Below are 26533 nucleotides of genomic sequence, written 5' to 3'. Positions count from 1 at the left end.
AGTGAGGAGCAGCCAAATTATCTGTGCACTTCAGCAGCAGCTTCCCATCTTCCTGAGGCCTGGAAGGAATGCTTACATTTCTAAGTTCTGTCTGTATTCCAGTCTCCCCACATGGAAAACTTCCTTTATAAGTGATAGCCCCTTTCATGAGCAGAATTGGTCATTTGAAGAAAAAAACAGCCCAAACCCAGCACTGTAAAAGTGTGTGATGTTCCTTCAGCACGCTGCTGCATCAAGGGAGTAAATCAGGGAGCTGCTTAAGGCTCCACAGCTTCTGCAGACTATGAAAAATTCCACCCCACTGTGACAAAATGAGAAAGAAATCAATATTTAATCTCCTCTAGCATCCCTTGTAATAACAGCATAGAACCCCAAAGTTACAGGAAATTCAACTGCTTTGCAAAAATTACTTGCTCTTCTGATCTTGTTCTGTGGTGACAAAGTGGGCAGCAAGTCCTTGTGGAATTAGAGGGGCACATCTACCAATCTATCTGGGGGGAGTTTTTCTTCCCTCAGCCCCCGTCTTCTCCCCCCTTCTCACATCCTTCTTTTTGGCAGGACTCTCTGGTAACATTATTCCCCAAAACAACCTCCCTTAGCAGCTGCTTTAAAAACATTCTATATGTTGAACTGCCACTTACAGATCAATTTAAAAAAATGTAAAAAAATCACATTTCCTTGCTGTTTTAAGCAGACAATGCTGGCCTTTATGTTTCAGAATCTTATTAAGAACCATCTTTTAAGTGGACAGAGTGAAACTGTGATCTTGTGCCTTCAGCAGTGGGGAGGGATTATCAGAGGGTAGAAATGGGAATTCAACAATGGATCTCTATTACTGGTATGAGAGAAGCAGCTGTGGAAAGCTCCCCTTTCTGCTCCCTGCTCTCAGCTGAACTCTTGGGCTGCCCCACACATGGAAGCTTCAGTTCTTGTAGAAAACAGAATTTAAAATAAACAAATGAAAAAAAAAAGAAATTTTAGGAGCAAAACCTGTGCCATCCTGAATACAAACCATCTAATGCTCACTTAAATTTAATTCACTGGAGCGTTACCTTTGTACCCTCCAGGATCCCCAGAAGTGCAAGCAGGGACAGGGACACCCTGTTCCCAAGCCAAAGTCAAATTTTGTGGTTAAAATGACAGAGATGTATAGGTCAGAGCTCAGTTATGACTGTCCACAGAGCTAAGTACAGCTTAAATAACTCGATGTTGCAGAAATTTTACTCCAGTACAAATCTTTCATGGATGCTTTGCCTGACAGACCACAATTTAACCTTGACAGTGAGGATCCCGTTCTGCTTGTGCTGTGGCTGACCCTTTCTTCCTCACAAGCTTCTGCCTTGACCTGCTTGGGAAGCATTCATGGCTGAAAAAAAACCCTCCCTTTGCTTTCTTCAAGGAAAAGGCACCCAGTAGGTTGTTTACAATGACATCCTATAGCTGGCCCCACTGTTTCCTATCCAACAGCACTGCCCTAAGCCAAGCACAGCAACTCCAGCTTCACCCTGGGGCTGAGCAGGGACTGCTTCACCCCTTCTGGTGTCCATTCCTTCCTTCCTTCTGTGCCTGAAAAGCCTGTTGGAGAAATCAATCTTCAAGGAGGGAAAAAACCCCAAACTTGTGATACCCTTGGGCCACCAAACCAAGAGACACGTGCAGCCTCTTAGCACAGGAGATGATACTTACAGGTATGTCTGCTTGAACAAAAGGTTGGTGGGTTTTTCATTGACATGGTAGAGAGGAAATGGATCAAATCCACCAATGAAATCAACTGAAAAAAAATCAAAACTCAAATAAACAAACAAACAAACAAACATGGCCAGAAAGTCGAAAGGAAATGAGAGAAAGGGTGGGGTGCATGTCATGGCATAACACAAAAATCAGTGACAGAACAGAAAAATGGATTTTCAGGTATGGATTCCTGGGATGGGCAAATGTGCCAAAGAGGAGATTCAGCCAACACAAGACTTAGAGCAGAGCTAACAAAAACTCCAGAAAAAAAAAAAACCTCCTTGGATATCGCCAGCACGCTGTGACTTCACATGAGAGTGAGCTGACAAAGCCTCAGCCATTCCACTCTGTGCCGAAGGGAGGAAGCTGGGGAATGGCTCCTGAGGGAATGCCAGGGAGAAGCTGGCAGCACAGCAATCCCCTTGAAGGTTACACAGTGAAGTGGGAATTTTCTTGCCCCACTTGTCTTTCCTGCAAGACAACAGCAGCCTTGGAAAACTGCAAGCACCTCATTATCTTCCTCTCTGATGTTTTTCACGTCCCCTCTGCCAACTCAATTTCTTTTAATTGTGTACAAATAGGAACAATGCTCCCCTTCTCCAGTGTTCACAGAAGGGCAGTGTAACTCAGCAGGGAGAGTTTTAAGTGACAATTCCCTTAGTAACCAGAGAAGCAATTTCCAAGCCTGTCTCAGTTCCCCTGACATCAGGCCAAGCCTGTGTCACTGAGCTGGCCAGCACAGCCAGGGCAGGAGGGGTGTGATGGGGTGTGATTTGAGACTGACCTTGCAGGCCTTGCAAAACCCTTTAAAATAGATTCAGCTTAGACCACTTTGTGGTGCCAAGTTAGTGCATTTTGTTTGGAAGTGTGAAAGCCATCCTGTCCAAGTGCCATTTAAAAATGATTGGAGAGTCTTATTAACTACATAAGTGCCTGTTTACTTTTCTTTCCTGAAGGTGGCACTATTATTTTAAATTTTAGCTGAAGAGTTTTGGTATTTTCTAGTGGTCAAACAACAGAAAAAATATTTACTGATGTACTGAATGTTAAAAAAAACCCTCTTAAAAATATATTTAGGAACCCAAGGGCAGCAGATTCTGAGAAATTCCATCTTGATGGAGAGCTTCATGCTGACACTGTGATTTTGGAACAACTGTCAGGTGAAACCTGTAGAGGTTCTACATTAATTGTGGGGATAATTCCCAAATAGTTCCAGTGAGACCTGACCTCTCCGCAGCCACTTTTTGAAAACATTTGAGTGTCTTAAGATCAAAAAAGGCTGCACTTTTAAAAAAAAGACACTCACTTTATTACCTCAGTTGTGGAATTTCTAAATTAGGAAACCTTAAAGAACTGCAGTTTTGAGTAACTGTGTAGTACCTTGAACAAACACAGGTCCTATCATCTGAGCATCTGTGGGAGAAGCGTTGGGTGCATTCAAAATCTAAATCACTTTAAAATAAATAAATCTTAAGTGTGGTTCATTGTTGCAATATATTATAGTGCATTAGCACATCTAAAATATTCCTGCCCACAAATCAGCATTAGTAGATCCCTACTGCTGTGTTTTCTCATGAAAATCACGTTAGCATGAGCTTCCTGATTAATGTGCCTCAGCACTTATAATTACTTCATGCTGCATATCAAAGCAACATTTAAAGGAAACCACAAATGGAAGAGAAAATTAAAACGCAGCTCAAATTTATTCAGGTCACTGGAAGGATCTACCCCTGCGAGTGTGAAATATTGATGGTTTGTCATTGTTAATTATTCAAGCTGGCATTTTAACTCCAAGCTGGGAAACTGGGAGGGAAAGCGAATTTGTTAGTTGGGAAAAAAAGATAAATATGTATCCTGAAATTAACAGCTCTGTGTTTCTAGATAAAGCTTCCTTCCATGTGGTTGCCTCTCCTAACAGATCCCTACTATAAAAATGAGCTCTGTCCAGTTCCTGCTTTACAATATTCAGCAGGGGCTCAGAACCGAAGCTGTTTAGGTAATAGAAGAGCTAAAGGGTAATTTAAAAAATATTACTATAATGTAGCACCTTCTCTAAGTGCACTGCCAAGCTCTAAAAAAAAAAGATCAATAAAGCCACTGGAATGAGTTCAGCCACACGGGAAGGAAGAAAAAAAAACCATGAGAACAAGTCAGATAAGTAATGCATCTCCTCTCACTCCTATGGAAACACATTCTTCACACACTTCCAAATATTCAGTTCAAAGCTGTTGTTTTTCAGCTCTCATCCATGCCAGCTGCTCTTTAAAACAACAAAATTAATTGCACAAATCTGATCAATGCCTTAAAGAATTGATATTTGGATGTAAAACCTGTGGACCAGACCCTTTGCTGGAGTAAACTGGCTTAGGCCCAGCCCATTGCCAAAGAAATCAAACTTCACCTTTACTTTAACTCTATGCATCCATTCTTCTGTTTGTAAAATTACTGGCCTCAAAGTTTTGAGTTTTAGAAGGGCAGAGTAATCCAAGGTCAGGTTATGGAGACCTGCACAGATCCCACAGACCCAGGTGATGCCCCTGAGTCTTTGCTGACACACGTCTGGTGACGGCACTGAAGAGATCTGTGTACCAAACACGAGGGAGTTGGAGTTGGCTCCTTCCTCCTCCTTCTAATTCAAATACAGTACTTCCTCTGCTCTTAAATTAAGTGGTCAGATTGGTCCTTGGCAAGAAATCTCATGTTCTCCTTCATCCTCAGCCTGTGGCACGTGAGACTCAGCAGGTCACCTACTTGAGCACTGGGATGAATTCTTTGTCGAAGGTGCTTTTAATCACAGCAGTTATATTTCAGTAGAATTGTTCTTAGGCTATACAAGCTTGAGAACAGAAGCAGCTGCCCAGTTTCTCTAAAGCTTAGTCCAGCTGAGAAGCCAAAACCAAGCTCTTTCATGGTGGAAGTGTAGCAGAGTTACAGCATCTAACACACAGTGACACGGGGGGAAAAAACCCTCGCAGTAAAACCAGCTGATCCTCGAGAGGCAGGTAGTGCCATATCCCATAGAGGCAGAGATGGAAAGAAATCTGATAGCAACTCAGCCCTCACAGACAGACATCTGAGAGAGAAATAAAATTCACTACAACCTTTGCCAAGGGATCTGTTGATAAATACTTACAGCTGTCTTCTTCTTCTGTAAAAACACTAACGACGTAACAGGCGTAGACAAAGCCCACCAGCTGGAAAATAGAGAGAATAAATCATTTCAGGATCAGGCATGTGGGCCCGGTCAAAACCAGCTCAGCAGCACTTCAACAGCCAGTATTTACACTCCTCTTGGCAGTGTTACTGTAATGGAAGAGCCAAGTCTTATGTGCTGTAGGCAGGGGGTGCAGGTGTAGATGTCAGGGAAGACACTGATGGAGCACAATCAAAGCTTGACAATAAAGACTTGCAAGGCCCACCCTCACCTTCAGAGTAGCAGCATGCAGCTGTGTGAATGATTGGCAGGAACATGGGCTGGCTTTGCTGAGACTGAAACTCTCTGTAAGAAGTGATGGGGATGCAGGAGAGGGTCTTGTGTAAGGTTTTAGACAGATGGCTGCATATGGGAAACACACAGGGGGAGGTTTTATTAGGAGGTCCAGGGACAAGAACTCATCAGCTCTGCATTCCTGTCATATGGGGAATGCAAGGGAAGAGGAATTACTTCAGTGCAGGAGCTACCAACAAGATGTGAGTAGTTTTTATGCAGATGAGAAGGTAGTTAACCATAAAAATGGTGATAAACTGGCAGAAATGTTCAGAGACACTGAAATCTTTAGTAGCTCAATTGGTAGTTTGTAGAAGCTCTAACACACCAGAACTGCCTCAGTCAGCCTCAGTAGCAAGTTGTTACTCAGCCTGAACAGAGAAACAAATTTCTGGTACTATGGGACTTAAACATTCTAGATCCAGAAGGGTCTTATTTTGCTTTGCCTTCTTGCTGCTAATCAAATATCCTCTCCATCCTTCATTTTACATCTTTACATAACACCCCACTTAGCGAGATCTTGGTTGACAGTAACTGTGTTAGTAAAGTTATTGTGAGGCATAATTGTTTTCCACTGTGAACTCAATTCTTTCGAGCAAGAGTCAGCCTGTAACACGCCGTGACTCACTCCAAGGGGAGACAGAATGATGCATGGTGGGGCTTGAAAAGTAGAGTCCATTCATTTTTAATATGACAGAAAAATACATCACACCAGAAAACAAAAGGCAAGATAATGAGATTTCTACCAGGGAGTTATACAACATTCGTGACTCTTCCAGCTCTCCCTGACAATACACGCCTTGTTGGAAAGGAATTGGAATGTTTCTGTAGCATCACTAAACCCTGTTTGTGGAGGAGGGGGTAGCTGTGGGGAGTTCCTCATTCCCCTGCTGTGCATTTCTGAAACCAGGACTGCTTCAGGCTAAGTTTCAGTGAGAGACAGGGAAAAATAAATCCCCTGGGTGTGATGCTAACCACAAGACCACGTGCAATGGCCAGTCTAATTGTCCCTCCTGACTTTCAGAATTGCCTCTGTGTAGAAGCATTGCTTTTTAAAGGCAGACAATGCTAAACAGAACAATCAGAATATCAGAGATTTTTTCGCTCTCCTATTGCTTGTACTGTGCTAACATAAACCTGAAGTGGTTTGTTTTTTTTTCTTTAAGCTTGTGGTAGTTTTGGGGCAGGACAGAGCAACAAAGCTGGGAGAGGGTCTGGAGCACAGGCCTGATGAGGAACAGCTGAGGGATCTGAGGGAGCTCATCCTGGGGAAAAGGAGGCTTAGGGGGGACCTTCTTGCTCTCAGAAACTCCCTGACAGGAGGGTGGAGCCGGATGGGGGTCAGGCTCTGCTCCCAAGTTACAAGCAGACAAGTTGTGCCACGGGAGATTTAGACTGGATATTAGGGAATATTTCTTTCATCACTGAAAGGGATGTCCAGCCCTGGCACAGCCTGCCCAGGGCAGTGGTGGAGTCACCATCCCTGGAGAGATTTAAAAGATGTGGCACTGGGGGACACGGTTTAGTGGCAGGGCTTGGCAGTGCTGGGGGAACAGGAGGACTTGATGACCTTGGAGGGCTTTCCCAACCCAAAGGACTCCAGGGCTCGGAGCCCGGGCCGGGCTCTGGCCGTGGTGCTGAAGCCCCGAGGCCGCTCCCCGGAGCGCTGTGGAACCCACGGTGAGCTCTCGACCCTGGGCTGGGGGACCTGCCCTCGCTGACACCTAGAGACGCTCCTGGGAAAACAGAGTCCTTTCGGCACATCCCAGCACTCCTTGAAATGTTCACCCACCCTTCTGCTCACTCTGCATTTGCCCAAGCAACAAGTTAGGAGTGTGGTCACACACATCCCCTGCACTTGCTCTGGCATTTTTTTAGGTTGAAGATCCTTTACACACACACAAAAAAGCAGAAAAGATGCACCTTGAACGTCTTCCCTGATTCCAAGGGAACTCTAGGACAGTTTTCTCCCTCCCCAGATTTCCCATCATGCCTCAGAGTAGGAACTTTGGGTTAATAGCCATGTAAAGTGGCAGCCCTAAATCCATTCACTATCATTATACCCTATAACATGTAGACACAAATCTTATGTGATACCTGTGTCAGGAAACTCCTGATAGAATTAACAATGAAAATGATTTACCTGCCCAGTTTATGGGCAGAGTGTATGAGTGATTATCAGCTGTACTGTCACAGCAACCCTGATAAACCTCTGAGCATTTTTCACGGTTCAGAAGCACCAAGTGATAGGAGCGACTTGTGAAGTTTGTTTTGCACAGAAATTAATGCCTCATAACCCTCAACCATCATTCCACTCACCCCATACGTTTTTCCTTTTATGACTAAGGTGACTTTTTGCATTCATAAAATCAAACCAATCAAACAAAAACTAGTGAATGAAGTGAACTTCCCTAAGTCTCTAATTCCAGCTCCACTGGAGTGGAGTTTTGCTTTTTTTTTTTTTTAAATTTCTTCCATCTCCTGCCTTTGTTTCAAAATTATCTGCTTAGTGGTTAAAATCTACTTTTTATTGACTTTATAATCCATTCCTGCTTTCTATGAGTTTCATCAATAAAAACCCTGTTTATTTAATGGCACTTTATATTCCAAGAGGTTTTTTTAGTCTTGTGATCTGGCCAGAACAGGAGAGTTTCAGTGGCAAAGAGAGGTACAACAAAACGTGAACTGCATTTTTATATGGGCTGACCAATACTGTAATTAAACATGCCATCTCAGGGATTAAATGAATTCACAGGAATCCCTATGTCCTTCAGAATGAATTATGAATGAAATATAGCTACAGAGGAGAAACTCCACTCATACTGTCCAGTCCTTTTCACTGGAAGAGTCTCCTTGAGTTTGGGATGAGCAGACTCCAAGAGTCACCAACAATTCTTGTCTTACTGCATCCCTGATGAAGATGTATCAAGCCCCCAGACATCACCCAGGTTTATGAGCAATTAACACAGAGCACAAAGCTTCACAGAGGCCAAGAATTTGGAACTTCACCCTTGCTCATCCTGGTTGCTGATTTCAATGCAAAAGAGGGGTTTAATCTCTACTATCTTGGGAAAACAAAAATAATTCTTAGATCTTTGCAAATTACGTAGGGGAGGTGGAAGAGGAGGGAAAACATCAGTGATGTAAAATGACACTAAGCTACTGCTCTAATTCCCCGAAGAATGTTCTAGGGCTTTACCCTCTGCTGCTGTTTCTCTACTTGTTCTGCATGTTCAGTACCAGCTTTCTCCAAGCTGCAGAAGTATCTGATTAAGCTTTTTATTAGGAACCCATGTTGTGGGCAGGTGTGTTCCGTCAGCCTGTCAGACAGCCCGGGAACGCGCGTGCTGCCGAACGAAAGGGGACGGAGCTGGGGCGTCCCCAGCACTCTGCAGGCAAATAAACAGAGCAGGAAAGACAGGAAGAGACAAGTGTGCCCAAAGGGAATGAGGAAAACACGTCTGAACATCCCTCTGCCCTTCAGCCCTCTCAAGTTAACTTTTTCATGGTGATTGAAAAGTGTTCCTAAAACAGCAGCATCAAACTGAGGTGCTGGAGCCAGAAAGGCTGAATTGGAGCAAGAGCTGCAGAAGGGGACCAGCTGGCTGCAAAATACAGGAAGGAGGGGAAAGCAAATTTTAGGAGATGTTACTGTTGCCTGTGTAACATCTTAGTCTACCTCTGTCCTGGTGAAGAGTCTGGACTCTCCACCTCTTCTCTCAAGAGACAAACTTGCTGTTGCTTTTTTCACCACAGAGAGTAGGTGCAGAGTCTCCTCCTTCAGGGCAGATGCATTCTAGGTTTCACTTCTAATCAGAGCTAATGAAGTGTGTACACTCTCATCAGTGCAAGAGGGGGAAATGAAAAGATCTGTGCTATGAGAGAGGAAAAAATCCTGCTTGTGAAAGGGCTGTTGTGGCCAGGTAGCCAAAGAGAGGCAATCAGAAGCCTTTGATTCCCTGACCTGCTTTACTCTTTGGATGCAATATGGCCACTGAAAATTTACCTTCTGCCAAGAGCAAAGCATCTCCTGTGCCTTGGTTCTCACATAACATCTGCTGTCAAGGCTTGCATTGCTGCCTTCCTGGGAAGCTTCCAACCTGTCAGTCTGACTGAAAACAGCAGACAGGCAGGCAGTGAGACATTTCCAATTTCTACTGAATCCAATGAAGCCTCAGGAAAAGCCTGACCCTCCCCACTCCCAGAACTACCATATGGACAGCCCAGAGCTACGCCAGGTATTTCAGAACTGGGAATCGCTCCTCTCCCTGCTGGCTGGCAAGCTGGGGAGAGGCAAGATGAACCCTTTTTACTAAGGCAAAAACAAAGCAGATTTCTTTCCCTGATAAAGTAGTTGCTGTTCCATTCCCTAACTGTGCTGGCAGGATTAGTTTTACAGTTCATTTCTACAGCAGTGCAGACTTTTAGATGTTACAATAAGCTTCTTCCCTCCAATGCGCTTCGTGCTAAAAGCATTGAGAAAGATTTTCATATTGGGCCCTACAGCTACTTGTATCACATGTGGTGACTAATATGCCCGAGTTTGATGGCATTCCAGATTAAAGGGATTGCTTTTGCCTTCGAGGAGTACAGACAAGCTCTGAGCAAAAGCAGACTGAGACCTTATGTATCCTCAAATGCATGCCCAGGAGCAGGATGATACATCAGCAGGAGTCAAGATGACAGCCAACACTGTGCTCACCATATGGGTTCAGGTTTGCTTTCCCCCTCTCCTTTGGCGTGGAAGATTGAATTCAGTGAGCCTTGCCCCAAATACACAACACTGTGCAGCGGTCTCAAGGAATTGGGACCTCCAGAAAACAAGCAAAACACCCACAGCTGGGTGCTGCATAGTTAAAGAGCATGGATTTCACAGTGCTGTATCTGGGGTAAAAAACAAGCAAAAGCCGAACACGCAACCACACCTCACAACTTCCAAAAACCACAAGGCAAAGCAAAAACAAACTACAGAAGAAGTTTTGTCTGTCCCTTGCCCTTCTTAACAGGGGACTGGCTATTCTGGTCTCAGACAAGGAGGGAACTAGGTCATGTCTCCTCTGCATCCCCTGAGCCTTCAAGTTCCTGGTCATGTTTTTGTGCTATCGATCCGGTGTCCCTGCCTGTCTGCAGCACTGTACCTGCCAGAGCTCTGGGGACAGCTGCCTGTAATAAAACCTGCCTCAAAGTGAGACAAAGAGAACAGAGAAAGATACTGGCAGGGATCAAAGAGTTTGACCCTCAGAGAGTAAAAAGGGAGAGAAGTGGCTGACTGCTTTCAGGCAAGGTCTGAGGGAGAAAGCGAGAAGATTTGCTTTCTGCCTGACCTCAGAGCAGAGGGGGAAAGCTCTATTTCTCCCACTACAAGACAAAATTATATGAGCATTCCAGAGCCAGCAGCAGTTACAGGCCTGGGGCTTCAATACTCTGCTTTTATTACAGGACAAGTAGAAACTTAGTTCCCTGCATAGCTCAGCCCATATGGGTTTCTTGCCTACAAGTATTTTAGCCTCATTTCCAGGGTTTAGGATTCAAAAACCCGTTTCACCTTAGATCTCAGGGAGAAGGAGAGAGAAAAATATTTGCCTAAATCCTATTTTATCGTCTATTTCCCTCCTGTCTCCCCATCTGGCCCCTTAGTGGTGTTTTGCAGATGCACAGAGAATATTGTCACGTGCCTTTGGGAAGAAGCAAAGGAAAAACTACTGCCAGAGACAGAGTCCTATAAATCAGTATGATCAATTAGCCCAGGGCCACGTGCCTAAGTCAGTAAGCTGCCAAAAACCAAAGATGTGCTTCCAAGCAAGCTCAGCACCCTTTGTTGGCTCAACCTCTAGCCCAGGGCACGGGGACTGTGCCAGCTCAGGAGTTCAGGAAGGATGTGAACAGTAACAAACTTCTGTGCTTTAAAAAGGGATGTCCTGACTTCCAGGTCTGTCAGTTGTTTCACCAAACTCAGGCTCAGCACCAGCTCAGCGCCACCAATCCTGTTCCAGCCAACAGCCCTTTCTAAAAGACAACAGGCTCTGTTCTCCTGGGTGCACAGGTCTGCCTTTCTCTCACACGTGCGTGGAAGCAGCTCAGACAGTTTCATGCAGATCATTTTCCCTGAAGGAGAACTAACGGAATATTAACAGCCAGCACACGCCAGGGAGTCCATCCAACTCAGGAAACAGGAGCTTCTCCATCTGCCTCTTCTCTGTGACAGGGCAAGAAAGGGGTCTGAGTCTTCCCCCCTCCCTGCAGGTCACTGGGTCACACAGATCATCCCAGCTAATAGGAAATGCAGGATCAGGACAATGGAAAGCAGGACCAAAAACGTGCAGAGAAGTACTTGGCACTCCAGGAACTTGGAATATCTCTATTTGTTGTCCTTTAATATTTAAACAGGGCGAGATATTCTCTTTTATAAGCCAAAGCTGGAAGCCAAAATGTGAATGTTTCACCAGTTCAGGTTTGTACTTAGAGCCATTAACCCCTAAGTATCAACCCAAAGCAGATCAGATGTGGGCTGCTGACTCTAATGCAGCTACAAAATGCAACAGCACCCACAAAGTGAGGGGGACAAAAGACATTTGGTTTCAGTTAATTTCACAGACAAGTGAGAAATAGTTAAAAGTGAACATTAAGGACATTGCATTACTGCAGAGCACTTTAAAAAGCCTGTGGAAAACTGATGAGGAACGAGTGGATGCAGACATTTAGTGCATATATCCTGGGTGTCAGCAAAAGGGAAATATGCTGCTTACTGCTTCCTTAATTTTTTTTTTTTTTCATTTTCTGGAGATGAGGATCTTTTTAAATTCTTCACAACAAATGTGCATGTGTGTGTTCTGCCACCCATCACTAAGTCATGGAGAATAAGAGCAGTCCTTCATAGAATCATAGAATTATTAAGGTTGGAAGAGACCTTTAAGATCAAGTTTAATCATCAACCCAGCACCATCACCACGTTCATCACTAAACTATGTCCCTTGGTGCCATATCCACACATTCTTTGTACACTTCCAGGGATGGTGACTCCACCACTTCCCTGAGCAGTCTGTTCCAGTGCTTTACAACCCTTTCTGTGAAGAAATTGTCCCCAAAATCTAAACTAAACTTCTCTGGGTGCAACTTAAAGCCATTTCCTCTCATGCTATAAAACTCTTGTATCTTTACCCTTCCTCCAGAAGGGTCTCTGTCCTTGTCAAAACATGAATTTCCACCCCCCAACAGGATACAGAATGATTTGTTATTCTGTGGGTGGATGGACTTCAGGCATCAGGTTGCTGGTATCCATTTCTAATTCTTTCAAGCAATACTTTTCAAAAGAGAGAACGGGAGAACAAACCAAACAAAGCACATTTACAGAGGCCTTTGCAATCAGGTGATACAAAATGTGGTGGAAAATACGGGCCAACATCTGTGCCCTGTGAAAAAACCAAACCAAACCAAAGAGCATCTCCTCAACAAATGCCGCCCCTCAGTGATGTACTCACCGCAATCAGGATCTGGAAGGAGCTGTGCATGACCTCGATGTACCTGTACTCCAGGGCACAGCCTATGACAGAGATGTAGGAGTGGTTATCCAGCCCCTTGATGCCAGACATGGATGCCTCCTTCCTTACACAGCCAGGGCCATTTTCACTCCACCACGACTGGTGCCGGGAGATGTTGAACGTCAGGAGTTCGCTGTCCTAGAGGGGAAAGTTGCAAAGAGATCTTCACTTACTCTGAGTGTCAGACATGCTGTCAGATGGAGGTCATATTAAATCAATGGAAAACCTAAAGCTTCTGAGATCCCCACTCTCAGGAAATGCCAGCACAGATCAAAGTACATGGGCTTTATATTCCCTCACAGAATGATTTTGGGTTGGAAGGGACCTTAAAGATGATCCAGTTCCATCCTGTCTGCCATGGGCAGGGACATCTTCCACTAGACCAGGTTGCTCAGAGCCCTGTCCAACTTGTCCTTGGACACTCCCAGGGATGGGGCAGCCACAGCTTCTCTGGGACAACCTGTGCCAGGGCCTCCCCACCCTCGCAGGGAAGAATTTCATCCTATTACCTAAACTAACCATATTTCACAGGCAGGCTTCTTCTAAACCATTTCTGAGGCAGCTTTGCACACTCCAAACCTACTTGATCATCCTGCAGCACAGTCTGGAAGCAGATCTGAGCAGCTTCCAAACTAGAATGACACTTTCTAGACTGCGGACCCAGGAACACTTTGCTAGTGGTTCCTGCACCCAGGAAAAAACCCTCAAGCTTTAAGCTTGGGAGATTAACTTTGCAAATCTAGAAGGAAAAGGTAAACAAGGCAGCACAAAGTGTCCTGTCACAGAACCATGTGCTGTGGACAAGCTCTCCCCAGCACAGAACTGAAAATATGAACTCCATGACCCCAAAGTGAGTTTCAAAACACAAGAGACCTTCCTCTCTTCTTAGCTTTTAACACACCTGACAAGCTCCTGCACCATTTCTGTCTGATTTCCTCCCACACTCTTCACATCTGGTTCTTCTGCACCTTCTGTCAGCCCCAGGTCAGACTGCCCAGCCAGGCTGACCTCAGGGTGCTGATTGCAGCTTCTTGTAAACACCTCCCAGCAATTCCTTATCACCCCTACCCCGAGAGGCTTTTTGTTTGGCTGTTCTTGTCCTTGCTAGTTAAATACTTTAAACCAGGCCGTTGAGGGGGCTCCAGAGGGAAATGCCACGCACGTGGTGCAGGGGTTTGATGTGCAGCCAGGTGCTCATTTAAAAATGATCACACTTGAGGAAACCAGTACCCAGATTGGGATTTTGAGTTTACAGGACATGGCAAAGCCCCTCAGGGAGTAAAAGACAAACTCAGGACTGGCTGAAAAGAGCAGCTGCATCCCTTCCCAGATGAGGGACAAGTGCTGGGTGCCCCAGCAGCCCCCTCAGGTCAGTTTGATGCAGAATCAAAAACCCCTCTTGACCCCAAAACAAGGCAACAGGTTGGAAGTTTTAGAATAAAGGATTGTCTTCATTCAAATTTTTTAATCTGTGTCTCTGCAGAGTAGAGGTAGGCACTGGAGTTACACACCCCACCTACCCACTACTAAAAGTTTTAGTACCTATCCATAAACTACTTCACACTCCTCGTGCCGGGGTCCTACACAGTCCCTGGAGGGAAGCAGTGGCTCCCAGAACAGCAGCAGTCAGAGCTTGGGGTATTCACACTTCCCAGCACTGGGAAACCTCCTGTGGCAGCTCCTCTGTGCCAGCTCCCCTCAGAGTCAAGAGGAAAAACAGATTCACAGCAGCTTATCCAAGCTCCTGCTCCAAAAGACCCTCCTGAGAGAGGGCTTGTCTCCACAGCCAGTACAGCAGCCCAGAAGATACAAACATGGACACAGAGAAGCATCTCCAGGGACAAACTTGAGCTGCAAGGGCAGAACTCTGAATGGCAGCCAGAGAACCTGTGACCAGAAACCAACTGCCCTGCCCTGCACATTGGGGGGGTTCCCTCCACCCAGCACAGAGGCTCAAAACCAGCCTGCAGAGCAGTTATTGAAATATGCTGCAGGAAGCACGTGTTAAGAAATGTGGACAATTAAGTGAGAAGGCAGCTGCCAAAGCTCCTGACATAATCACCACAGCAGATGGCATGGGCTTTACAGGACATGCAGGAGGGCATGGGGATGGAGCGAGGCACCGGTGCAAAAGCAGCCTGAACAGCAAAGACCATGGGGAAAACTCCATTAACAGTTGGGAGCTTAGAGGGAGCTGTCTGCATTTCGAGGGCTATGGGGAATAATTTTGGGATGGGCAGTTCCAGGGTAATGCACACAGTGCAAGGTGCTGCGTTAGCTCCACTTTTAGAGACAGTTTTCTCTTCCAGCTTCTCACAATTTTGGCAGATGTCTTTGGCTTGCTCCCTCTGCTGGGCTTCACTCTTCAGTGGCCCACAGATATCTCATTTCCACCAAATCACATCTTTTCTGCAAAGCTTGTTCTTTTTCTCCCGAGTTTGCATGTTCTGAGACACATGGAGCTTTTCCTCCTGGAGACAGCCAGCTCTCCAAGCTGCTGGGCTCTTCTCCCTCTCACAAATCACTCACCACTTTGGTTGGGGGAGGGAAGAGTCACTTTCCTCATTAAAAAAAAAAAAAAAAAAAGACTAAATTCCTGTTCCTTTGCCCAGGGCTTCCCCCAGTTAGCACAGAACCAAAGCTGTTCCCCAGGGCACCACAGGATCTACTCTTAACCTCAGTCTCCAGGGCTTCCCTCTCCCAGCTCACAGATGGTGCCTTCCCAAACCTTCTGCCTCACTGGTGCAGACAGACCCCTCAGTGCCTTCTCTGCTCCTTACAGAGGCATTGATGTGTGTTTGGCAAAGTAAGAAACAGGCTGCTTTCCTTCTAGAATCTCCCTTTTGTCACCCAGATGTGGCTCTGGCTTAACTCTGCTGCAGAAGCTGAACTTGCTTGTGAATTAGGCCTGAAAAAGCAGAACAGGCGTGGCTGGAGGTTGGCAGGTGGAGGAACAGGAGGTCCTAACCAGCACTGGCTGCTTTTTGCCTCCAATCACACTCCAGCTCTGTCCAAAAAAAAAAAAAAAAAAAATTATACATCAGTGAAGAACAGATTGGAAAAAACTGAGCACATTTGGATTCTAAAGGCACCACAATGACTCGCACTCATGAGCCATCCATCTCACAGATGTAAAATGAATACTGATTGCACACTGGGATCATGGCTGTCTCTGTGTTCAGAGACACCTTTCTGAACCAGCATCTGTCTGGAGCACAGCAGGGCAGGAGGGCAGCACGAACGAGAGGGTCTCAACATGCAGAGCGGGGCTGTTCCTTTCCTTGTGTCCCTGGCTGGGTGCCCTGGGAAGGTACCTGCGTGATGGGGCACAATAAAAAAGCGCTCAGGAAAACCCCTCAGTTGACCTCCAGTCGCTCAGTGCTTGCTGGGAGAGTAGGAAAACAATCCCAGGATGTCTCCTGTGGTTTGCCAGCTTCGTTTGTGAGAAGATGGTTGGAGAGAAGTGAAACTATGGAATAGAACAGCACACTGAAATCAGGAGAGAAGAACCAGTTGTAAGAAAGTCCCGGGAACAGCCATTTCCCAAAGCCTTTTTGCAATGCACTTGAGATCCAAACACCCCAAAATACTCCCAGAAATGCATGTGGGTTGGAAGAGGTTAATCAGCCCCAGCAGTGAGCGAGCCCTGCCGCAGAGAGGGAGCTGTGTGTGACTGCACTCCCCCTCATTTCTTTCCAGGGCTATCGCTGCCTCTTTAACCTTCAGCCTGGAGAGAAATATGAGCCAAGAGTGACACAAGCTCCTTCTCAGGAGCATGCTGAAGGCCAGCCAAAAAAATCACAGCTCACTCTGAACTGTTGTAGCACCTGGCTGCCATCCGTTTGCCATCAGAGCGAGAAGGAAGACAACAGCACTAAACCAGCACTAAATCAGCACTACCTACGTTTTACAGAGCCCATTTCCCTCTCCCAGCCTCACCCCACTGTGTCCCACAGGAAACTCACACCTACCTCTAACACCCACAGAGCCAGATGCGTTTCTTTTCTAAAATAGCTTTCTGAGAGCTGTTCTGAAATTATTTGCTAAGGGACACTATCAGAGATGGTTTTATTTCTTGCTGTTAGCAGCCTTCTGAACCGCCTCCCTCAAATTTCCTTAATTATCAGGCAAGGCAGCACTATAACAGCTCTGGAACAAACTGAACCTCGCATGGGAGCCCCAGAGCCTGACAGCAGAATCATCCTAAATCTTTTTAGATGGAAACATTTCTTATTAGAATAAGAAATATGATGTTCATCTTTCAGTCCTGTGTGCCAAGTAGCTGTATCACCCTGAGACACAGAGAAGCACTTCCAGTGTCTCTCAGGAGGCTTGTTGACAATGTCACAGCATTTAAAGGCCAAATCCCAGGCTTCAAGGTTCTAAATTTAGAGGGAGTTGAGGGACAGTTGTAAGCACACAAGCATTTATCCATCCTCCTCACAGTATCTTCCCCAGGTACAAAGTCATCCCAAGATGCTGTCCAGATTCTCTGAAATACAAATAACTCCCATTTGACTAATAAGGGCTGCTTCCACTTCAAGAGGAGATTTAGACCACCACAGCTCTGGATTCAGATCAAAGCACTGTGTAGACTAGAGAGAATATAAAGGAAGGATAAAAAAAAATAAATTAGCAATCGCCATTCGAGATGAATAATTCCGGAGGGAAAATACAAAGGAATACATTGAAATACACAACACCAATTCCTCAAACCTCTCTGAACATTTCTCAAGTACATGGTGAAGAGTCAGTCAGCATGGCAGCTGGACAGACAGATGCTCATACGTCTTAACAGCAGGATTTTAATAATTAACTCAGACTGAGGGGTTGCAGGAGGGATGTGTTTGACGCTCGGGCAGACAGGGAGAAGCTTAAGGTATTATTTCAAGCACAGCCTAGAAACTTCACAGCAATTCACCAAATCAAATGGCCAGATGGACAAAGAGAAGAGAGGGAGATGGAACAGGAGCAGACCACAGGAGGAGGAACAGCAATCTGGAAATTCAGCTGTGAGCCGCACCAGCACTCGGAGATGCTGCATTTCCCCCACATGCTGCAAGTGTGCTCAGAGGCAAGAGAAGAGCAAGCCAGCACGGCAGTGCTGCCAAAAGCTGCTCAGAGACACATCACCACCTCACTGCCAGTGCTGAGAAGCATCCCCTCAAATCCAGATTGCTCTATCACTCTCCTGCTCATTGGCAAGGCACTTAGAGGAAAGCTGGCACAGGCTACATGCTTAGGGAGGCCCTTGCAGCATCAAGGCAAGTGCTTCCTTAGGCACTTGTGCTGATCCACTTGTGTCTGGCCACCTAATGAAGTTCTGCTGTGCCATATTTCATACTCTTATTCCTGCTAAGAAAAGACTGCAAGGAAAAAAAAAAAAAAAAAAAGATAGAAAGACAGAAATCAGGCCAGTTTAGCTCTTCCAAGAAGTATGGGAATATATCCACAGAGTAGGAAAAAGTACTTTCCTTTTCCATAAAAAAAAAATCAGGATAGTATAACTAGTGATTTTAAGTTGCAATAAGTGTACATAACTGTTTCCTCCTCTTTCCAGTTCTTGTGGCTTTTTCTAAAGGTTTTACATCAGAAACACTTATATCCTTTCTTGCCTTTCTCACCCCACCTGAGTTATCACCTGTCTCAGTTGCACTGGGCTGTCATTACCAGCCCCCAAAGTTAACAAACTCCCTTCTTTCCATCTCCCTGCCCTTCCTGCATTCTGTCATTATCCATGAGCTGCTGACAGAGCCCGCCCTGGCAGGCTGCCCTTGTCAGGAGCACAGTGGGGTGAGTGCAGGGCTGGCAGGAGCTGCTCCCACTCCCCCAGGCTCACCAGGAATCCCAGAGGAAACAGAACCCTGAAGATCTTCCTCAGAGCTATCAGCCCCTTAAGGCACTTGCACAGGAGCACAACCCTGCCTGAAACACTCCCCAGCGTATTCACGCTTAGTCTAGTAGTTAATGAGCTAGTGTTTATCAGACCAGCTCCATCAGGCTCACTCCAGCAAAGCTCTTTTTCCAATATTTGCAATTTCCCTGCTTACTGCCAGGCTAATGATGAGCTTTGACTTTGACTTCTTATCAGGAGCTGAAGGGCAGTTTCCTCCCGAGGGCCCTGAGGGCACACAGAGGAACCTGCTCCTTGCAGCACTGCATCCAAGCCCAGATCTGGGGTCTGATCCCAAGACTGAGATCAATAAGATGCCAGCTGGCTTTGGATCAGGTTTCCAGAGATGCAGCAGGAGAGCAATACCACTCCTGGGCCAGCCTGCAAAGCATCACTGTGCTACAGAAACCTCAGCTCCTGCTTCGGGTGCATCTTTTGGTCTCTCGTGGAAGTGAGGATTTGTTTTGCCACTACAAAGACCCAAATTACTTCAGTTAAGGGGGAGAAGGAGGACAGAAAGCAACATCATGAGTTTTTCTTACAAAACAGCTTTTCTTTAAGTGAAGGCAACTCATTAAGAACAGAGGCAAAGCTGTCAAGTATTTTACTGCCAAATAAGCACAAATACTCTGTTGGTTTTGCTATTTGCCACTAAATTAACTAATTTCTCAGTGCAGACCTAGAGGGAAATCCACTGAGTCAGTAACAACTTACACTGCAGCCCAATTCTATAAAAATAGTCCCTAGTCACAAGTGTCATCCTGCAGGCTAAATAAAGCCTCTCTGTGTGCTGGCTTGGCTAAAACAAGCCCCAGCACAGAGCAAGGTTACCAGGTGAAGCTCCTCTGTAGGGGAGAAAGAGGAGTCTGTGCTGTTTGAATTGCACAACAGCAGCCTGACGTGGGGCAGGGCAGGTTGGGATTGGCAAACACAAGTAACCAGCTGGCTGGAAGCAAACACTGGCTGTCAGCGAAGCTCCCAGTGCAGTTTACCAAGCCAGTATTTCCTCCACAGAAGGGAGCATTTAATAATTTCATAATAGTTATGTACAATTCTTTTTTGTTGTTGTTGTTCGTCACAACCAACATCGAGATCATCTCGGGCAGAGACTTCAGACCACGAGTAATCATTGTTTTGGGCAAGAACTCCCTCAAAGTTTCTGGGGATAACTGAGAGGGGAAATGAAGATGAACTGAGAAATTAGGAAGCTACGTTTTCTTATCTGCAAAAGATTTGTGCCGTCACTCCTGACTTGCTGTAGGCCTGATAAAAACCACAGGGCAGTTCCAATTATGACTGCAACTTCAATGTGTGACCTGGGAATCTAGGCCAGATGCAGAGTGCTCTGAAATGAACCCAGATCCTACAATGACTCTCAGTCTGCTGTGCTACAGCAACACTTCTTAATTCATTGCTCACAGCCCAGGCTTAATTTAAGACCTGCCTCCCATTTTTATTATTTCTGACTCACCCCTCATTAAGCAGACAGCAATACTCTGCTAATCTAGTCTTCAAAGAGCTTCACATATTAACTCACAACACCCTGGCCAACAGCCATGAATAACTACCACTGCTCCCAGGCAGTCCCTGCCCATCCCCTCCCCATAAACTCCATCCCCTTCACTGCAAAACCTGGGAACTCACCCATCCAACTCCCACTCACCTTTGAGAGCCCTCCCACTTCTAAGTAAAAGCAGATGATGAAGATGTTCCAGGTGACCCAAATTGCAGTCCAGATGGCATACTGGAAGGGAATGAGGTTGGGGAAAGAGAAGCAATAAAAATTAGGAAGTCACTGGAATTAGTGTACATATATGTGCTCTAGCTGGGGGCAGTTGCATGCCCTGAGTCAGCACTGCAATAGTTTTCTCTTCCTCTGTTGGTTTCCCATATGCACATGATCTGTTGCCTGAAAGAGTCACAGGTGCAGGAGTTTGGAGGGATGGAAATGCTTCTGACAGGCATCTGTCCAGCACCTCACTCTCCCTCTCCACTGTGCAGTGTCTGGGTGTTACCTCAGCACCTGCAATCATGATCTGAAACCTTCCAAGTCTGGCACAAGCACAGCACACCCAACGTTGTGTTCCCAAGCACAGCCAGGCACCTCCTGCTAAAACAGTTTGCAGGGCTTGTGCCTGATTTCCCGAGGGCTTTACTCAGCTCCTCACCCCGTGCCACGTCCCACCAGAGCAGAGGCTGTGAAAGGCTCTGAGCGCCCAGAGCAAGAGGGTGTCACTTCACTCACCACCACGATGTAGCGAGGCCTGTACTGGATGGTGCCAAAGAGGCCCAGGATAACGATGATGATGTGGAGGAAGTTGGCCAGGATAGGGGCCCACTGGTATCCCAGGAAGTCGAACACCTGCCTCTCTAATGCAGCAAGCTGGAAGGGAGAAAGGAAAATGAGAGTTACGGTTTCTGGACCCACAGTGGTTATTCTCAAGGTTTTGACGTGCTCCCTGAGCAAATCCCTGCCAGCAGCTGAAGGTGGGACTCCGTTCCCAAAGCAATTTGCTGCCTATGAACCCCAGCAGTTGGACACAACACTTGCCCCTACCCCTTCTGTGCTCATCCCACCTCTCCTCTGATGGCCAAACTAATGCAGACCAGAGAGCTCCAGGGGCTGTGGGGGGCTTTCCTCTGGTGTGTGAACTCTGGGGAGGTGCCTCTGGCAGAGGACAGAGGTGAGCAGCAGGGTGGTAACACCTTATACGTGAAATATTCACATTCACAAAAATACGAAAATAACTTCCAAGAGCTCGTTTGTCAGAGCCTTCAGCATCACTCCATCATTCCTGACACCTCTCATGTTTCTGCTTTCCAGCACACATCCATCAAAGTAAGAGAGAGGAGGAAACTCTCTCCTCCACTTTCACCCCTCAGAAAATGCTGCCACCAGTAAAGAAATTCTGCAAACACATCAGTTTTCCAGGACAGGTTGTGTTCCTCTCCAGCACTAACAATGCAGTTCAAGGCCAGTACTCTGTCCTAGAAATGAAACTCCATTACTCTTGAAGTGCTGGGGCAGATTTTCAAACCACATTTGCATAAAGATGCACTTTTACCTGTAGCCATCACCTGTATCAGGCAACATCTGGTCCCCCAGCTCTGAGCTGCTGTTCTGTACATGCAGCTGAAAGAGCACAATAAACATGCAACTGCATGCTGGCCTCACATCCCCACAGCCTTTAAGCACTGTATCTACAGGAGAAACAGTGAGTGGAGGGGGCAAAACTGTTCCAGAAGGTTTTTCCCCAGTGCCCAGCCTTAAACAGAGAGATCTTCTCTTTGCTTGTCTTCACTAAGACAGTGTAACCCCCTCCATCGACCTGTCTTTGCTAGTGCCAAGGCACAGCAGGAGATTTCCCTGTCAGGGTAAGATTTCAAAGCATGTTTAATTATCATACTAGAACACTGGGATTGCATTATGACATTTCATATTTATTTTCACCTAAAGAAATCATTACAATTTACTATCGATAGTCAATATTAATTTAACTTCTAATTAGACATTAACCATGGGTAATCCTAGTCTGCTGTGTGTAATTAGCTACGTGACACCTTTTCCTGGCTGGGAACTAAGCACCAGAGCTTGTGTGATGGCTTAAAGCATTTAAGGATGTGAGTGGTTGCAGGTGTCACTCAGGCCACCTGATGACAGAAGCCTCATCTACTAAACGGCCATTATTCCTCCTCCTTCCTGGATCAGTGGGGAAATCACCTTCACACCTCTCCTGGGCTAGGAAGGTATTGCAATTCTCAACACTGCCTTGAAAGTTCAATAAAAATCTGTATTTCAAAGAACTCTCTGGCAGGCTGGTCAGGGGTGATCAATCAGGGCAGGGGTAAGCAGCTTTCCCTCTCCAACACCTGCACAAGCAAACAGGGACAGAGAAAGGGGAGGGAACGGAGGCAGTCACCAAATCTCTCTCTTCTGCCAAATAGTTTTCCTCTTGAAGCCACACACACTGCCCTGCCCTGATCCATCTGAACCACCTGGAAGATTCTATGGCCAAGCACGAGGCTGCAGGGCTGGGCTGGGGCAAATGCTGCTCCCCCCACCCAGCACAGCAGCTTTGCTGTGTCTCATCAGAAACACCAGTAATAGGTTAAACACTTAATCCCTCAGGAGGGGATTAAGGCACATACCTTTACGATATTTGCTCTGCTTTGCCTGTTGCCCTCAGGCTCTGAAAATCAGTATAAAGACAAACCCCTACTAGCCCTCCTACTTCTGGAGTTTTTCTACTCCAGAATCAGGGCACCCATGTCTGGAGAAGTGTTTTCTTCTCAGAAATGAACATTTGCCATTTGGGCTGTATAAAAAGAAAAAAAAAAGGTAATTCTCTGTAAAATGTGTTGGTTACAGGCAAATGTTCCTGATGAAACTCCAACACTGTATCAGTGGCAGGCAGGCAGTGAGTTTCTGCTGTAACCCAGCTGCTGGAAATGCAGCCTGAAGTTACCTTGGGTTTGTCCTTGTTCCCTCAGGAACTTAGCATAATTAAGGAAATATTTGCTAAAAACAAATTGATAAACAACCATTTCACCCAGTACACTACAGGTCTGTGTGCAGAGCTTACCCACTGAATGCTGCAGAGATTTGTAGATAAACAGGGATGATGTTTGGGCTAAGCTGGCCTTGATTTGGAGTTGGGATGTGAAGAATGTCAGGGCACCCTTCAGTGCTGGTCCCTCCAGTCCTGCTCAGAGAGGGCAGGGTCAGGGTTTGCCCTGATTTATCTTTCCCCACATACTGAACCTCGCTGGATCCCTCTTGTTGAGCAAGGAAATGCCATCTTTCTCTGTGCTGTCAAGTTTCTGCAGAGTAATATCCTTGCTGTAGTGCTCCTTACAATGATTCACACTATTCTACTGAGAAAGTCTATTACTTTCCAGAGGTATTGGTTGTGAAGAGAAATTTCAAAGATTGTGGCACAGGTTTCAACCCATTCAAAGCTGACAGGACCTTTCCATCAGGGAGGACAAATTTTTCTTCTTTATGACTATTCTTATTAAAACCAGGATTCCCTCTGCTCCTTTTGCTTCTCTAGCCCATAGAACATTTTTACCTATCATTCTTTAAATTACATCATTTATTGCAGTACTAGAATCAGAAGAGTTGTAGGAGAATTTTCTCTCCCGAAATAAACCACATTTCTGCTGATCTGAGTGAAACTGGAACAGCAAATAACCATGTGAAACAACTGTTAGCCAGGCAAACAACACAAGCCAAAGCTCTCTGTTGGGCCATCGTTCATTTGTACAGCTGGGAGAGATAAGAAAGGCAGAGAGAATGTTCTTCAGCTTGCAGAGCCCTGTCATGGCTCACACACAGGGAGCAAAGAGAGGTTTGGACATGCTCAGGGTCATTACAGTATGAAAACTTCACCAGAGAGGGAAGCTGTACCTGAGCTGGAGTGGAACATTGCCTGATGGACCCCACTGCAGAACAGGAAAATGTCTTATAAAACAACTCAGAACAGTTTCTTCTTGGGGGGTTCAAACCATTCCACCTGCATTTCCATGGCTCTGGCAGGACAGTGTCACCGGCAGGTGTCGATGCCAGCAGGACACTCCAAGCTGGGCTGGGGGTGCTTGTTTAAATTCTACTCCCTCAAATCTTTTCTATCCCCTCAACTTTGTCTTCTGTTGCTCCTGCCCTGCTGATAAGCTGGAGAGTCCAACCTGTTCCCTTGTGCCCCCAACGCTGCTGAGGAGGAAGGGATGCTGATGAACAGTCACTTACCTGTAATTCCTTAACTCCCTGCCCTTTATAGCCTACTATCAAAGCCATGTTATCAGCTAGATTTGCTCTTCTTAGTTTATTAAGCTTTTAAAGCCTTTAATCTTATTTAGTTTGGATCTGTGTCTTTCACTGCGTTTCTGAAATCAATTGGGACACAAAAGAAAAAAATATCACTTTCAAGATGTTTGCAACTTGTACAGATGCAGGGGAGACTCTCAGAGAACCCAGAGGTAGGTACGGTCCTGCCTACACACACATTCATAGGTATCTGCTCCTGCAAGCAAACCTGCTTTTGACCCTTCCAAGTTCAGCTGTAATAGGTGATTTTATTTTTAAAATTAAATATTAGAAATAAATACACAAGCAAGCAATAAAGGGAACAAACGGGAAAGGCTGGTCCTACTGCTGCAGCCAGGACTTAAGGGAGATACTCCTCCAACAAAAGAAAACAAACCCAAAATGTTTTACCCAGAAACCCAGGCAATTTTCCACTTGGCCTATAAAAAAACAACCTGAAAGCTCTTCTTTTACTCCTTGTCTCTCACCAGTGTAAGGACACAGCCTCACAGACTGTTCCAGATCCTGCCCTGCTCTTGTTCAAGGGTGTATGCAGCAGCCTTAGACCCCTGTGTGCTTAAATACAGCTTCAGCTGGGACAAAATTTGCAACTTAACCCCTTGTATTTCTTTTCTCTCCAGCCTGAACTGAGCAAGAGGCTCAGCTGCAGCCCTTGGTCCCCACCACACCGCTGGGATGTTCCGGGCTCCTGCCTGACTCCGATGTCTTGAATCAGCGTTTGATTTCCTGCCAACCGGCTTTGCTTTTTAAGAAGATGCTCTTTCTTTGTCTGCTGTGCAAACACCCCCGGAGCAGCCAAGACTTTCACTGGGAAAGGTCACGGGTTCTTTTCTGGAGGAAAAACTTGCCCTGATTTCCTGAGGTATTTTGGCCACGCGATGGGCTGGCTGGAGTTCAGGACAAAGCCCCCGTGCTGCTATGCCTATGACACATCGTAGAAGGATGAAGGTTTAAGTCCTTCTAGCTGAAACAGCAGGAAGAAATTAAAAAGTCTCCAATTAGATAATTTGAGAAATATATCTATTTAGGTCTTGAACACAAATATCTGCATTTTTGGTTCTTCCACACAGTTTAGGTTTGGCAATGCTAAACACCTGTCTGCTTTTTATTTTTAATGCACTGGTATTAATATGATACATTATATAATTATACATATCTTTCTATGCAATTGCTTTGCCTTTGTAAATGGTGGAACAATGCTAGTTCTAAAGAATCCTAAGCCCAAGCTGCAGTGTGCTGAAACTATCAGCAGTGAGCAGAAAATTCCCTTCCGAGCCAGTGCTTATTCAAGGTGGAGAAGATTTTGTGGCTAGAAAAATAATTAAACAATAAGTCTGCTTCCACCACGGTGGCTGCATTTCTAAATAAATATGAACGGTTGTAATAGCTCTTTAATTAAGTTTGTCTGGAAAAGCAGATCACTGAGCCACTACTGCAACATCCCCAAACTGAAGGGCTCGTTTTCTGCGAGGTGCCACGTCCTTGTCTCTCCCCAAGTCAGCCCCTCAAGTGTTAAACACCCGCTGCATTCATGAAATCTCATTTTTCTTCAGTAAGTGTTGTCAAGGAAACATTCCTTGGGGCCTTGTGATCCACAGCTCCTTTCCCAGCATCCCTCGCCCAACCACAGAGGTCAAGAGACTAATTGCACAGGAGGTCTCTGTTTGTCACTTTGTCTCTCAGGCATCTTTGGTCACTCTGGCCACTGGATACAATACACCCCATTCTCTTCTGCTTTGGTCTGTTTTCTCCCCAGAAGCTGCTGAAACCCCTTCTATTCACACAGACCTTAGAGAGGCCTCCAACAGCAGGGCTGATGCCTTTAAATTATTTGTGTTTCTGAAGCAAACTGGTCACTGTGCTGGCCTGGAGGACTGATCCCTGCCCAAGGGCCCCACAAGGCAGCAGGAAAAGTCCCCATTGCTGGCATGACTCCACACCAGGTCACTCCCTGGCTGTCCTGAGGCATCACACTCCAGGAAACACAGCTCTCAGACTGCCCTGTGCCATAGCTGAGGATCAGGATTTCTCCCAGCCCAGCACCATCCTGTGCAGAG

General features: G+C 45.9%; 1 protein-coding gene across 3 annotated transcripts in view; it reads right to left on the bottom strand.

The window, feature by feature from the left end:
• NKAIN4 (sodium/potassium transporting ATPase interacting 4) overlaps positions 1 to 26533 on the bottom strand; it is a 50683-nt gene that overhangs the window by 4690 nt on the left and 19460 nt on the right. For 2 of the 3 annotated variants that reach the window (XR_007628753.1, XM_050313669.1), the window contains exons 2-6: positions 20895 to 21032; positions 20313 to 20393; positions 12697 to 12894; positions 4865 to 4925; positions 1687 to 1771 (exon numbers count right to left, since the gene is read on the bottom strand). Coding sequence is in view for 2 of the 3 variants with exons in the window: in XM_050313669.1 (XP_050169626.1) it covers positions 1687 to 1771; positions 4865 to 4925; positions 12697 to 12894; positions 20313 to 20393; positions 20895 to 21032 (563 nt within the window). In the remaining variant the exon portion in view is untranslated. The remainder of the gene's footprint in view (positions 1 to 1686; positions 1772 to 4864; positions 4926 to 12696; positions 12895 to 20312; positions 20394 to 20894; positions 21033 to 26533) is intronic. The other variant, XM_050313670.1, reaches the window with a different exon arrangement.

Source organism: Myiozetetes cayanensis, unplaced genomic scaffold (genome assembly GCF_022539395.1).
Source record: "Myiozetetes cayanensis isolate MyiCay16 unplaced genomic scaffold, myiCay2020 scf19, whole genome shotgun sequence".
Classification (NCBI taxonomy): domain Eukaryota; kingdom Metazoa; phylum Chordata; class Aves; order Passeriformes; family Tyrannidae; genus Myiozetetes; species Myiozetetes cayanensis.
Note: the sequence above shows the minus strand (reverse complement) of the source record. Positions and strands in the feature narration are given on the sequence as shown.